Here is a 15,820-nt window from a genome sequence, read left to right as displayed (position 1 = left end):
ACAAAAGACTCCACTCTAATTTTTGACAAAGTATTTTCATTTCAAGTTAGTGTACTGTTAGCTAACTAGCTAACGCTAGCTGTCTGGCTCGTTAACTGACGTTAGTCATGCGTTGGGATTCATTGTTTACCTAGCTAGCTATCTAGCTACATTTCTTAACAAAAGACTCTCGTCTTACTGTGCCAGAGCGCAGAATAACTGATACATTTTTGAACGCTCAGCACCCGTTGAATATGTCCGGTGTCAATAAACATCAGCAACAAAGCGTAATTAAATTGTTGCCAGCAGCACGTTACAGTCACCAACGCTCTGGATAACATGAAAACAGCCAAACCAGCTCTGCTAGGGTGAGTAAAATGGTTAGAGTGGGGCGTTCTCTCATGTGCCTGGAAGTAGCTAGCCAATGTTAGCCAGTTAGCTTGGGTGCTTAACTGTTGTTGTGAGGGCAGAGCTTTCGGAACAACCCTACTTATTGGCCAGAGCGTCCAATGTGCGCTCTGAACGCGAAACACTCTGAATTTACGAACGGACAATCTGACAGCACAGTTGCGGTCACCAACACTCTGAATAACATAACAGCCTAACCAGCTCTGCTAGGGCGAGTAATGTTCAGTGAGCTGTTCTCTCTCTCTCTCTTAGATGTCTGGAAGTAGCTAGCAAGTTAGTACAGAACGGTAGGATGAACCCTTAAAGAGATGGGTGGGGCTAAGGCTTAAGAGGGTGTTCCTAATGCTGATTGGGTGGAGACAAAGGGCTCTCCAATAATAATACCAACTCAATATCAGGAAGGTGTTCCTAATGCTGATTGGGTGGAGACAAAGGGCTCTCCAATAGTAATACCAACTCAATATCAGGAAGGTGTTCCTAATGCTGATTGGGTGGAGACAAAGAGCTCTCCAATAGTAATACCAACTCAATATCAGGAAGGTGTTCCTAATGCTGATTGGGTGGAGACAAAGAGCTCTCCAATAGTAATACCAACTCAATATCAGGAAGGTGTTCCTAATGCTGATTGGGTGGAGACAAAGGGCTCTCCAATAGTAATACCAACTCAATATCAGGAAGGTGTTCCTAATGCTGATTGGGTGGAGACAAAGAGCTCTCCAATAGTAATACCAACTCAATATCAGGAAGGTGTTCCTAATGCTGATTGGGTGGAGACAAAGAGCTCTCCAATAGTAATACCAACTCAATATCAGGAAGGTGTTCCTAATGCTGATTGGGTGGAGACAAAGGGCTCTCCAATAGTAATACCAACTCAATATCAGGAAGGTGTTCCTAATGCTGATTGGGTGGAGACAAAGGGCTCTCCAATAGTAATACCAACTCAATATCAGGAAGGTGTTCCTAATGCTGATTGGGTGGAGACAAAGGGCTCTCCAATAGTAATACCAACTCAATATCAGGAAGGTGTTCCTAATGCTGATTGGGTGGAGACAAAGAGCTCTCCAATAGTAATACCAACTCAATATCAGGAAGGTGTTCCTAATGCTGATTGGGTGGAGACAAAGAGCTCTCCAATAGTAATACCAACTCAATATCAGGAAGGTGTTCCTAATGCTGATTGGGTGGAGACAAAGAGCTCTCCAATAGTAATACCAACTCAATATCAGGAAGGTGTTCCTAATGCTGATTGGGTGGAGACAAAGAGCTCTCCAATAGTAATACCAACTCAATATCAGGAAGGTGTTCCTAATGCTGATTGGGTGGAGACAAAGAGCTCTCCAATAGTAATACCAACTCAATATCAGGAAGGTGTTCCTAATGCTGATTGGGTGGAGACAAAGGGCTCTCCAATAGTAATACCAACTCAATATCAGGAAGGTGTTCCTAATGTTTGGTTGGGTGGAGACAAAGAGCTCTCCAATAGTAATACCAAGTCAATATCAGGAAGGTGTTCCTAATGCTGATTGGGTGGAGACAAAGGGCTCTCCAATAGTAATACCAACTCAATATCAGGAAGGTGTTCCTAATGCTGATTGGGTGGAGACAAAGAGCTCTCCAATAGTAATACCAACTCAATATCAGGAAGGTGTTCCTAATGCTGATTGGGTGGAGACAAAGAGCTCTCCAATAGTAATACCAACTCAATATCATGAAGGTGTTCCTAATGTTTGGTTGGGTGGAGACAAAGGGCTCTCCAATAGTAATACCAACTCAATATCAGGAAGGTGTTCCTAATGCTGATTGGGTGGAGACAAAGAGCTCTCCAATAGTAATACCAACTCAATATCAGGAAGGTGTTCCTAATGCTGATTGGGTGGAGACAAAGAGCTCTCCAATAGTAATACCAACTCAATATCAGGAAGGTGTTCCTAATGCTGATTGGGTGGAGACAAAGAGCTCTCCAATAGTAATACCAACTCAATATCAGGAAGGTGTTCCTAATGCTGATTGGGTGGAGACAAAGGGCTCTCCAATAGTAATACCAACTCAATATCAGGATGGTGTTCCTAATGCTGATTGGGTGGAGACAAAGAGCTCTCCAATAGTAATACCAACTCAATATCAGGAAGGTGTTCCTAATGCTGATTGGGTGGAGACAAAGAGCTCTCCAATAGTAATACCAACTCAATATCATGAAGGTGTTCCTAATGTTTGGTTGGGTGGAGACAAAGGGCTCTCCAATAGTAATACCAACTCAATATCAGGAAGGTGTTCCTAATGCTGATTGGGTGGAGACAAAGAGCTCTCCAATAGTAATACCAACTCAATATCAGGAAGGTGTTCCTAATGCTGATTGGGTGGAGACAAAGGGCTCTCCAATAGTAATACCAACTCAATATCAGGAAGGTGTTCCTAATGCTGATTGGGTGGAGACAAAGAGCTCTCCAATAGTAATACCAACTCAATATCAGGAAGGTGTTCCTAATGCTGATTGGGTGGAGACAAAGAGCTCTCCAATAGTAATACCAAGTCAATATCATGAAGGTGTTCCTAATGTTTGGTTGGGTGGAGACAAAGAGCTCTCCAATAGTAATACCAAGTCAATATCAGGAAGGTGTTCCTAATGTTTGGTTGGGTGGAGACAAAGAGCTCTCCAATAGTAATACCAACTCAATATCAGGAAGGTGTTCCTAATGTTTGGTATACTCAATGTATATGCAAAGTGGAATAGAATACCTACATTCCCACAAACATGCTTGAATATTTAATTATTTGTCAGTACAATGTTTTTATGTGCTAAAATTCAGTCAATATCTACTGGATAATAAATCAAATAAAAAATAAAAGTTTGGAATATCTTCATCCATTGTCCAATTATTCTATTCTATTATTAACCTTTTAACCATTTTGACGATCGTTGCAACTTTAATTATTTCATACTTCATTTGTCTTTTGTTTCATGATTTATTTATTCATTTTATTGTATTACTGTTAACACTTTACGTATTGGCTGATGCAATCAAATTTGGGATTAATAAAGTTTCTATCTTAGTCTGTTATTTTATCTTATCTTGAAGTGTGTTGAGATTTTGACTTTCACTTTAGATGAAGTTTGATGTGATTTGCTTTAGTCTATGGGGGTCTGAGTCTGTCCACCGAGGGCCCCAGTAAGGTGAACATTAACACTGTGTGTCTGTGTCTGTGTGTAGTCTATGGGGGTCTGAGTCTGTCCACCGAGGGCCCCAGTAAGGTGAACATTAACACTGTGTGTCTGTGTCTGTGTGTAGTCTATGGGGGTCTGAGTCTGTCCACCGAGGGCCCCAGTAAGGTGATGTAATGGCTGTCGTGAGAGAGAGTAGACCAAGGTGCAGCGGAGTTAGTGTTCATCATTGAATATTTAATAAAGAAAGAACACTATACAAAACAAAACAAGAAAACCGACAGCCAAACAGTCCTGTCAGGTGCAAAACACTAACTCCGCTGCACCTTGGTCTACTCTCTCTCACGACAGCCGTTACAGAATTACCCACCACAAGAAGACCAAGTAGTGGAGAAGAGGGCTATAGGAAGTCAAGGAGGACTATAGGAAGCAGCGCGCTCGGGAGGAGATGGCATCCTGGTCAAATCAAATCCAATCAAATCAAATTTATTTATATAGCCCTTCGTATATCAGCTGAAATCTCAAAGTGCTGTACAGAAACCCAGCCTAAAACCCCAAACAGCAAGCAATGCATGTGAAAGAAGCACGGTGGCTATGAAAAACCCCCTAGGAAAAACTCCCTAGAAAGGCCAAAAACCTAGGAAGAAACCTAGAGAGGAACCAGGCTATGAGGGGTGGCCAGTCCTCTTCTGGCTGTGCCGGGTGGATATTATAACAGAACATGGTCAAGATGTTAAAATGTTCATAAATGACCAGCATGGTCAAATAATAATAATCATAGTAGTTGTCGAGGGTGCAACAAGCACGTCCGGTGAACAGGTCAGGGTTCCGTAGCCGCAGGCAGAACAGTTGAAACTGGAGCAGCAGCATGGCCAGGTGGACTGGGGACAGCAAGGAGTCATCATGCCAGGTAGTCCCGAGGCATGGTCCTAGGGCTCAGGTCCTCCGAGAGAAAGAAAGAAAGAGAGAAAGATAGAATTAGAGAGAGCATATTTAAATTCACACAGGACACCGGATAAGACAAGAGAATACTCCAGATGTAACAGACCTACATTCCCGCTGGAAGTATTGGTCGCTGGAAGTATTGGAGGCAAGAATAGACTGGACTTGGGAACAGCTATCTGACCATTGCAGCAACCTGCCGGGGAAGCAGGTGGAGGTGAAGAGGCAGCCCAAAAAATTATTTGGGGGGGGGGCACACGGGGAGATTGGCGGAGTCAGGCGTTAGACCTGAGCCAACTCCCCGTGCTTACCGGAAGCGGCTTGGTACTGGTCAGGCGCCGTGTTATGCGGTGGAGCGCACGGTGTCCCCAGTGCGCGCTCATAGCCCGGTGCGCTACATCCCAGCCCCCCGCAAGTGCCATGCGAGGATGGAACCAGAGCCAGTCGGGGTGAAGTTGGAGGTGAGCGAAGGGAGCAAAGCAGAGACAGTGAAGGAGTTGATGGGGAGATTGGAGGAGAGAGATATGAGAGAGCTGCTGTGTTGGTGCATGAGGCACGACATTCGCCCTACGGAGCGTGTCCTCGAGTTGATGTCACCTGAGTCAGCTCTCCATACTCGTCCTTAGGTGCGTGCTAGCCGTCTGGTGAAGACTCTGCCAGCCCAACGCACCAGGCCTCCTGTGCACCTCTCCAGCCCTGCACGTCCTGTGCCTGCACCCAGAACCAGACCTCCTGCATGTCTTCCCAGCATGGTCTATCCTGTGCCTCCTCCCAGGACCAGGCCTCCAGTGGGTCTCCCCATCCTGGTCAGTCCTGTGCCTGCTCCACGGACCAGGCCTCCAGTGGGTCTCCCCATCCTGGTCTCTCTTGTGTCGCCTCCATGGACCAGGCCTCCAGTGGGTCTCCCCATCCTGGTTAAGCCTGTGCCTCCTCCATGGACCAGGCCTCCAGTGGGTCTCCCCATCCTGGTCAGTCCTGTGCCTGCTCCACGGACCAGGCCTCCAGTGGGTCTCCCCATTCTGGTCTCTCCTGTGTCGCCTCCACGGACCAGGCCTCCAGTGGGTCTCCCCATCCTGGTTAAGCCTGTGCCTCCTCCACGGACGAGGCCTCCAGTGGGTCTCCCCATCCTGGTCTCTCCTGTGCCGTCTCCACGGACCAGGCCTCCAGTGGGTCTCCCTATCCTGGTCCGTCCTGTGCCACCTCCCAGGACTAGGCCTCCAGTGGGTCTCCCCATCCTGGTTAAGCCTGTGCCTCCTCCTCGGACCAGGCCTCCAGTGGGTCTCCCCATCCTGGTCTGTCCTGTGCCGCCTCCTAGGACTAGGCCTCCAGTGGGTCTCGCCAGTCCGGAGCTGCCAGAGCCGCCCGCCAGTCCGGAGCCGCCAGAGCCACCCGCCAGTCCGGAGCCGCCAGAGCCGCCCGCCAGTCCCAAGCCGCCAGAGCCGCCCTCCAGTCAGGAGCCGCCAGAGCCGCCCTCCAGTCAGGAGCCGCCAGAGCCGCCCGCCAGTCAGGAGCCGCCAGAGCCGCCCGCCAGTCAGGAGCCGCCAGAGCCGCCCGCCTGTCAGGAGCCGCCAGAGCCGCCCGCCAGTCAGGAGCCACCAGAGACACCCGCCAGTCAGGAGCCGCCAGAGCCGCCCGCCTGTCAGGAGCCGCCAGAGCCGCCCGCCTGTCAGAAACCGCCAGAGCCGCCCGCCTGTCAGGAGCCGCCAGCCTGTCAGGAGCCGCCAGAGCCGCCCGCCTGTCAGGAGCCGCCAGCCTGTCAGGAGCCGCCAGAGCCGCCCGCCTGTCAGGAGCCGCCAGAGCCGCCCGCCTGTCAGGAGCCGCCAGCCTGTCAGGAGCCGCCAGCCTGTCAGGAGCCGCCAGAGCCGCCCGCCTGTCAGGAGCCGCCAGAGCCGCCCGCCTGTCAGGAGCCGCCAGAGCCGTCCGCCTGTCAGGAGCAGCCAGAGCCACCCGCCTGTCAGGAGCCGCCAGAGCCGCCCGCCTGTCAGGAGCCGCCAGAGCCGCCCGCCTGTCAGGAGCCGCCCGCCTGTCAGGAGCCGCCCGCCTGTCCGGAGCGCCCGCCTGTCCGGAGCCGCCAGAGCCGCCCGCCTGTCCAGAGCAGTCAGAGCCGCCCGCCAGAGCCGCCCACCTAGGGCCAGGCCTCTTTCATGTCTCCCCAGCCTGGTGAGTCCTGTGCCTACGCCTAGGGCCAGGCCTCTTTCATGTCTCCCCAGCCTCGTGAGTCCTCTGCCTGTGCCCAGGGCCAGGCCTCCTTCATGTCTCCCCAGCCTGGTGTATCCTGGGCCAGAGCCGCCCGCCAGCCCTGAGCCCCCGGAGCCGCCAGAGCCGCCCGGCTGGCGGGCGGCCCTTGTTGCGCCCGGCTGGCGGGCGGCGATGGCTGCGCCCGGCTGGTGGGCGGCGATGGCTATGCCCGGCTGGCGGGCGGCGATGGTTGCGCCCGGCTGGCGGGCATCCTTGGCTGCGCCCGGCTGGCGGGTGGCCCTGGCGGCTCCGGCGGCACTGACCCAGGATTCACCAGGCTTGAGAGATACGAAGGAGGCCTGGCCCTGGGCGCAGGCACAGGGCTCACCAGTCTGGCGGGCGGCTCTGGCGGCTCCGGGGGCTCCGGGCAGTCAGGGTCGCCCACCAGACCTTCGGCGTGGCCAGGTGCGCCACCTAAGAGGGCGACGCCAAGGGTGGAACAGAGGCCACGTCCCGCACCTGAGCCGCCGCCGTATGAAGGCCCACCTGGACCCTCCCCTTCAGTGTCAGGTTTTGCGGCCGGAGTCCGCACCTTGGGGGGGGGGTACTGTAACGCCCTGGCCATAGAGAGGGGTTTTTGTTCTTTATTTTGGTTAGGCCAGGGTGTTACATTGGGTGGCGTTCTATGTTCCTTTCTCTATGTTTTTGCATTTCTTTTGTTTTGGGCCGTGTGTGGCTCCCAATCAGGCACAGCTGAAGCTCGTTGTTGCTGATTGGGAGTCACACATAAGGAGCATGTTTTTCCTTTGGGTTTTGTGGGTAATTGTTTCTGTTCAGTGTGTTTCCTGTCAGTACTGTTTGGCTGTCGGTTTTCCTGTTTTTTTGTAAAGTGTTCTCTTTTTTGTATTAAAATTCTAATGATGAACACATCCTCTGCTACACCTTGGTCTAATTCTGACGACGGCCCTTACAGGTGAACATTAACACTGTGTGTATGTATGTGTGTAGGCTATGGGGGTCTGAGTCTGTCCATCGAGGGCCCCAGTAAGGTGGACATTAACACTGAGGACCAGGAGGATGGCACCTGTAAGGTCAGCTACTGCCCCACTGAACCAGGAAACTACATCATCAACATCAAGTTCGCCGACCTGCACGTACCAGGTAGTATATAATAATATAGTACATAGTAAAGCCGTCTGTCGATTCTTTTGAATAATATTATAAATTGTGTATCTGAACAATTTAAATAAGTGTGTATATGTGTGTGTGTGTGTGTTTGTGTAGGGAGTGCGTTCACGGTGAAGGTGACGGGAGAAGGGAGGATGAAGGAGAGTATCACCAGGAAGACGAGAGCAGCGTCTGTTGCTAACATTGGCAGCCAGTGTGACCTCAGCCTCAAGATCCCAGGTACCCTTTCCTACCATCCAGGAGATCCCAGGGGGGAATTCCAATTTACTGGATAGCAAAAATAGTGATGTAGGATCATTCTCCGGTATCATGCTAAATTATGGGATGACAGAGCTCTGCTTAATGATGGGATGACAGAGCTCTGCTTAATGATGGGATGACAGAGCTCTGCTTAATGATGGGATGACTGAGCTCTGCTTAATGATGGGATGACAGAGCTCTGCTTAATGATGGGATGACAGAGCTCTGCTTAATGATGGGATGACAGAGCTCTGCTTAATGATGGGATGACAGAGCTCTGCTTAATGATGACAGAGCTCTGCTTAATTACACCAACAGAAAATACATTTAGCAACAGAATTTGGAGAATGAACAGAGTTCATCTTCTGGACCTGAAATGTGTTAAATACATAAATGAAAAAATGAAAATCTTTTACCAAATTTAGACATAGAGGACAGAGAAAAGCCCCGGTAGAATTGGGGATGCCTTTAACCTGTCTGGGCGAGGTGGGACGCTTGCGTTAATCTAACCACATTGTCCGATTTCAAAAAGGCTTTACAGCGAAAGCAAAACATTAGATTATGTCAGGAGAGTACCCTGCCAAAAATAATCACACAGCCATTTTCAAAGCAAGGATATATGTCACAAAAACCAAAACCACAGCTAAATGCAGCACTAACCTTTGATGATCTTCATCAGATGACACTCCTAGGACATTATGTTATACAATCAAGTTCATATTTATATCAAAAACCAGCTTTTTACATTAGCATGTGATGTTCAGAACTAGCATACCCACCGCAAACTTCCGGTGAATTTACAACATTACTCAAGATAAACGTTCACAAAATACATAACAATTATTTTAAGAATTATAGATATAGAACTCCTTTATGCAATCGCGGTGTCAGATTTTAAAATAGCTTTTCGGCAAAAGCACATTTTGCAATATTCTGAGTACATAGCTCAGCCATCACAGGCTAGCTAATTCGACACCCACCAAGTTTGGGACAACCTTTGCTGTTCTTCGTCAGAATGCACTCCCAGGACTTCTACTTCAACAACAAATGTTGTTTTGGTTCCAAATAATCCATAGTTATATTAAAATACCTCCGTTTTGTTCTTGCGTTCAGGTAACTATCCGAAGGGTGACGCGCGAGCGCATTTCGTGACAAACAATTTCAAAATATTCCATTACCGTACTCCGAAGCATGTCAAACGCTGTTTAAAATCAATTTTTATGCAATTTTTCTCGTAAAATAGCGATAATATTCCAACCGGGCGACGTTGTATTCATTCAAAGGCTGAAAGAAAAAAAAATTGAATTCTCATGAACGCGCATCTCCAGTGTCACTGTCCCCAGCCTGACCACTTACAAAATCTCCTGCTGTTCTTCGCCCAGAGACAGGACACACGTCATTCCACTTTCTGGCGCCTTCTGAGAGCCAATGGAAGCCTTAGAAAATTTCACGTTACAGCAGAGATGCTGTATTTTCGATAGAGATGCAACAGAAGGACAACAAATTGTCCGTCTGCTCAGGTCAAGGAGGCTGTTAACCCTGTGTGTGTGTGTGTGTGTGTGTGTGTGTGTGTGTGTGTGTGTGTGTGTGTGTGTGTTAACAGAGATCAGCATAGCAGACATGGTGGCCCAGGTGACCAGTCCGTCTGGTCAGGTCCAGGAGGCTGACATCATGGAGGGAGAGAACAACACCTACTGCATCCGCTTTGTTCCCACGGAGACTGGCGTGCACACAGTGTGTGTGAAGTACGTGGGCGTGCACGTGCCCGGCAGCCCCTTCCAGTTCACAGTGGGGCCCCTGGGAGAAGGAGGAGCCCACAAGGTCCGCGCTGGGGGGCCCGGGCTGGAGAGAACAGAGGTTGGAGTACCAGGTACGTGTGTGTTGGTATAATTATACAGTACTAGTTAGCACCACTGACTGTGTTGGTATAATTATACAGTACTAGTTAGCACTACTGACTGTGTTGGTATAATTATACAGTACTAGTTAGCACCACTGACTGTGTGTTGTTGGTATAATTATACAGTACTAGTTAGCACCACTGACTGTGTGTTGGTATAATTATACAGTACTAGTTAGCACCACTGACTGTGTGTTGGTATAATTATACAGTACTAGTTAGCACCACTGACTGTGTGTTGTTGGTATAATTATACAGTACTAGTTAGCACCACTGACTGTGTGTTGTTGGTATAATTATACAGTACTAGTTAGCACTACTGACTGTGTTGGTATAATTATACAGTACTAGTTAGCACCACTGACTGTGTGTTGTTGGTATAATTATACAGTACTAGTTAGCACCACTGACTGTGTTGGTATAATTATACAGTACTAGTTAGCACTACTGACTGTGTTGGTATAATTATACAGTACTAGTTAGCACTACTGACTGTGTGTTGGTATAATTATACAGTACTAGTTAGCACCACTGACTGTGTGTTGGTATAATTATACAGTACTAGTTAGCACCACTGACTGTGTGTTGTTGGTATAATTATACAGTACTAGTTAGCACCACTGACTGTGTGTGTACTGATCTCTCTCTGGTGTGTGTGTGTGTGTGTGTGTGTGTGTGTGTGTGTGTGTGTGTGTGTGTGTGTGTGTGTGTGTGTGTGTGTGTGTGTGTGTGTGTGTGTGTGTGTGTGTGTGTGTGTGTGTGTGTGTGCAGCTGAGTTCAGTATCTGGACGCGGGAGGCTGGTGCAGGGGGTCTCAGCATTGCGGTGGAGGGGCCCAGTAAAGCAGAGATCACCTTCGAGGACCGCAATGACGGATCCAGTGGAGTATCCTACATGGTCCAGGAGTCAGGTGTGTGCGCGGGGACATTTAAAAAAAATTATGTTAACCTTTATTTAACCAGGTAGGCCAGTTGAGAACAAGTCCTTTATTTAACCAGGTAGGCCAGTTGAGAACAAGTCCTTTATTTAACCAGGTAGGCTAGTTGAGAACAAGTTCTTTATTTAACCAGGTAGGCTAGTTGAGAACAAATCAAATCAAATCAAATTTATTTATATAGCCCTTCGTACATCAGCTGAAATCTCAAAGTGCTGTACAGAAACCCAGCCTAAAACCCCAAACAGCAAGCAATGCATGTGAAAGAAGCACGGTGGCTGGGAAAAACTCCCTAGGAAAAACTCCTGAGAAAGGCCAAAAACCTAGGAAGAAACCTAGAGAGGAACCAGGCTATGAGGGGTGGCCAGTCCTCTTCTGGCTGTGCCGGGTGGATATTATAACAGAACATGGTCAAGATGTTAAAATGTTCGTAAATGACCAGCATGGTCAAATAATAATAATCATAGTAATTGTCGAGGGTGCAACAAGCACGTCCGGTGAACAGGTCAGGGTTCCGTAGCCGCAGGCAGAACAGTTGAAACTGGAGCAGCAGCATGGCCAGGTGGACTGGGGACAGCAAGGAGTCATCATGCCAGGTAGTCCTAGGGCTCAGGTCCTCCGAGAGAAAGAAAGAAAGAAAGAGAGAATTAGAGAGAGCATATTTACATTCACACAGGACACCGGATAAGACAAGAGAATACTCCAGATGTAACAGACTGACCCTAGCCCCCCGACACATAAACTACTGCAGCATAAATACTGGAGGCTGAGACAGGAGGGATCAGAAGACACTGTGGCCCCATCCGATGATACCCCCGGACAGGGCCAAACAGGCAGGATATAACCCCACCCACTTTGCCAAAGCACAGCCCCCACACCACTAGAGGGATATCTACAACCACCAACTTACCGTCCGAAGACAAGGCCGAGTATAGCCCACAAAGATGTCCGCCACGGCACAACCCAAGGGGGGGCGCCAACCCAGACAGGAAGACCACGTCAGTGGCTCAACCTACTCAAGTGACGCACCCCTCCCATGGACGGCATGGAAGAACACCAGTAAGTCAGTGACTCAGCCCCTGTAAAAGGGTTAGAGGCAGAGAATCCCAGTGGGAAGAGGGGAACCGACAAGGCAGAGACAGCAAGGGCGGTTCGTTGCTCCAGCCTTTCCGTTCACCTTCACACTCCTGGGCCAGACTATACTTAATCATAGGACCTACTGAAGAGATAAGTCTTCAGTAAAGACTTAAAGGTTGAGACTGAGTCTGCGTCTCTCACATGGGTAGGCAGACCATTCCATAAAAATGGAGCTCTATAGGAGAAAGCCCTACCTCCAGCCGTTTGCTTAGAAATTCTAGGGACAATTAGGAGGCCTGCGTCTTGTGACCGTAGCGTACGTGTAGGTATGTACGGCAGGACCAAATCGGAAAGATAGGTAGGAGCAAGCCCATGTAATGCTTTGTAGGTTAGCAGTAAAACCTTGAAATCAGCCCTTGCCTTAACAGGAAGCCAGTGTAGGGAAGCTAGCACTGGAGTAATATGATCAAATTTTTTGGTTCTAGTCAGGATTCTAGCAGCCGTATTTAGCACTAACTGAAGTTTGTTTAGTGCTTTATCCGGGTAGCCGGAAAGTAGAGCATTGCAGTAGTCGAGCCTAGAAGTAACAAAAGCATGGATTAATTTTTCTGCGTCATTTTTGGACAGAAAGTTTCTGATTTTTGCAATGTTACGTAGATGGAAAAAAGCTGTCCTTGAAGCAGTCTTGATATGTTCTTCAAAAGAGAGATCAGGGTCCAGAGTAACGCCGAGGTCCTTCACAGTTTTATTTGAGACGACTGTACAACCATCCAGATTAATTGTCAGATTCAACAGAAGATCTCTTTGTTTCTTGGGACCTAGGACAAGCATCTCTGTTTTGTCCGAGTTTAAAAGTAGAAAATTTGCAGCCATCCACTTCCTTATGTCTGAAACACAGGCTTCTAGCGAGAGCAATTTTGGGGCTTCACCATGTTTCATTGAAATGTACAGCTGTGTGTCGTCCGCATAGCAGTGAAATTTAACATTATGTTTTCGAATGACATCCCCAAGAGGTAAAATATATAGTGAAAACAATAGTGGTCCTAGAACGGAACCTTGAGGAACACCGAAATTTACAATTGATTTGTCAGAGGACGAACCATTCACAGAGACAAACTGATATCTTTCCGACAGATAAGATCTAAACCAGGCCAGAACTTGTCCATGTAGACCAATTTGGGTTTCCAATCTCTCCAAAAGAATGTGGTGATCGATGGTATCAAAAGCGGCACTAAGATCTAGGAGCATGAGGACAGATGCAGAGCCTCGGTCTGACGTCATTAAAAGGTCATTTACCACCTTCACAAGTGCAGTCTCAGTGCTATGATGGGGTCTAAAACCAGACTGAAGCGTTTCGTATACATTGTTTGTCTTCAGGAAGGCAGTGAGTTGCTGCGCAACAACTTTTTCTAAAATTTTTGAGAGGAATGGAAGATTCGATATAGGCCGATAGTTTTTTATAATTTCTGGGTCAAGATTCGGCTTTTTCAAGAGAGGCTTTATTACTGCCACTTTTAGTGAGCTTGGTACACATCCGGTGGATAGAGAGCCGTTTATTATGTTCAACATAGGAGGGCCAAGCACAGGAAGCAGCTCTTTCAGTAGTTTAGTTGGAATAGGGTCCAGTATGCAGCTTGAGGGTTTGGAGGCCATGATTATTTTCATCATTGTGTCAAGAGATATAGTACTAAAACACTTTAGTATCTCCCTTGAGCCAAGGTCCTGGCAGAGTTGTGCAGACTCTGGACAATGAAGCCCTGGAGGAATACCCAGATTTAAAGAGGAGTCCGTAATTTGCTTTCTAATGATCATGATCTTTTCCTCAAAAAAGTTCATAAATTTATTACTGCTGAAGTGAAAGCCATCCTCCATTTGCGAATGCTGCTTTTTAGTTAGCTTTGCGACAGTGTCAAAAAGAAATTTTGGATTGTTCTTATTTTCCTCAATTAAGTTGGAAAAATAGGATGATCGTGCAGCAGTGAGGGCTCTTCGATACTGCACGGTACTGTCTTTCCAAGCTAGTCGGAAGACTTCCAGTTTAGTGTGGCGCCATTTCCGTTCCAATTTTCTGGAAGCTTGCTTCAGAGCTCGTGTATTTTCTGTATACCAGGGAGCTAGTTTCTTATGACAGATGTTTTTAATTTTTAGGGGTGCAACTGCATCTAGGGTATTGCGCAAGGTTGAATTGAGTTCCTCGGTTAGGTGGTTAACTGATTCTTGTCCTCTGACGTCCTTGGGTAGGCAGAGGGAGTCTGGAAGGGCATCAAGGAATCTTTGGGTTGTCTGAGAATTTATAGCACGACTTTTAATCTTCCTTGGTTGGGGTCTGAGCAGATTATTTGTCGCAATTGTAAACGCAATAAAATGGTGGTCCGATAATCCAGGATTATGAGGAAAAACATTAAGATCCACAACATTTATTCCATGGGACAAAACTAGGTCCAGAGTATGACTGTGGCAGTGAGTAGGTCCAGAGACATGTTGGACAAAACCCACTGAGTCGATGATGGCTCCGAAAGCCTTTTGGAGTGGGTCTGTGGACTTTTCCATGTGAATGTTAAAGTCACCAAAAATTAGAATATTATCTGCTATGACTACAAGATCCGATAGGAATTCAGGGAACTCAGTAAGGAACACTGCATATGGCCCAGGAGGCCTGTAAACAGTAGCTATAAAAAGTGATTGAGTAGGCTGCATAGATTTCATGACTAGAAGCTCAAAAGACGAAAACGTCATTGTTTTTTTTTTTGTAAATTGAAATTTGCTATCGTAAATGTTAGCAACACCTCCGCCTTTGCCGGATGCACGGGGGGTTTGGTCACTAGTGTAACCAGGGGGTGAGGCCTCATTTAACACAGTAAATTCATCAGGCTTAAGCCATGTTTCAGTCAGGCCAATCACATCAAGATTATGATCAGTGATTAGTTCATTGACTATAACTGCCTTGGAAGTGAGGGATCTAACATTAAGTAACCCAATTTTGAGATGTGAAGTATCACAATCTCTTTCAATAATGGCAGGAATGGAGGAGGTCTTTATACTAGTAAGATTACTGAAGCGAACACCGCCATTTTTAATTTTGCCCAACCAAGATCGAGGCACAGACACGGTCTCAATGGGGAAAGCTGAGCTGACTACGCTAACTGTGCTCGTGGCAGACTCCACTAAGCTGGCAGGCTGGCTAACAGCCTGTTGCCTGGCCTGCACCCTATTTCATTGTGGAGCTAGAGGAGTTAGAGCCCTGTCTATGTTCGTAGATAAGATGAGAGCACCCCTCCAGCTAGGATGGAGTCCGTCACTCCTCAGCAGGCCAGGCTTGGTCCTGTTTGTGGGTGAATCCCAGAAAGAGGGCCAGTTATCTACAAATTCTATCTTTTGGGAGGGGCAGAAAACAGTTTTCATCCAGCGATTGAGTTGTGAGACTCTGCTGTAGAGCTCATCACTCCCCCTAACTGGGAGGGGGCCAGAGACAATTACTCGATGCCGACACATCTTTCTAGCTGATTTACACGCTGAAGCTATATTGCGCTTGGTGACCTCTGACTGTTTCATCCTAACATCGTTGGTGCCGACGTGGATAACAATATCTCTATACTCTCTACACTCGCCAGTTTTAGCTTTAGCCAGCACCGTCTTTAGATTAGCCTTAACGTCGGTAGCCCTGCCCCCTGGTAAACAGTGTATGATCGCTGGATGATTAGTTTTAAGTCTAATACTGCGGGTAATGGAGTCGCCAATGACTAGGGTTTTCAATTTGTCAGAGCTAATGGTGGGAGCCGTCGGCGTCTCAGACCCCACAACGGGAGGAGCAGAGA

At 47.8% G+C, this 15,820-nt stretch overlaps 1 protein-coding gene across 1 annotated transcript in view; it reads left to right on the top strand.

The window, feature by feature from the left end:
- LOC115166441 (filamin-A-like) overlaps window positions 1-15,820 on the top strand; it is a 153,179-nt gene that overhangs the window by 120,102 nt on the left and 17,257 nt on the right. Inside the window, 4 exon segments of the mRNA XM_029720339.1 lie at window positions 7,676-7,828; window positions 7,952-8,074; window positions 9,699-9,965; window positions 10,767-10,904. Coding sequence (XP_029576199.1) covers window positions 7,676-7,828; window positions 7,952-8,074; window positions 9,699-9,965; window positions 10,767-10,904 — 681 coding nt within the window.

This window comes from Salmo trutta, chromosome 28 (genome assembly GCF_901001165.1).
Source record: "Salmo trutta chromosome 28, fSalTru1.1, whole genome shotgun sequence".
In the NCBI taxonomy this organism is placed as follows: domain Eukaryota; kingdom Metazoa; phylum Chordata; class Actinopteri; order Salmoniformes; family Salmonidae; genus Salmo; species Salmo trutta.
Note: the sequence above shows the minus strand (reverse complement) of the source record. Positions and strands in the feature narration are given on the sequence as shown.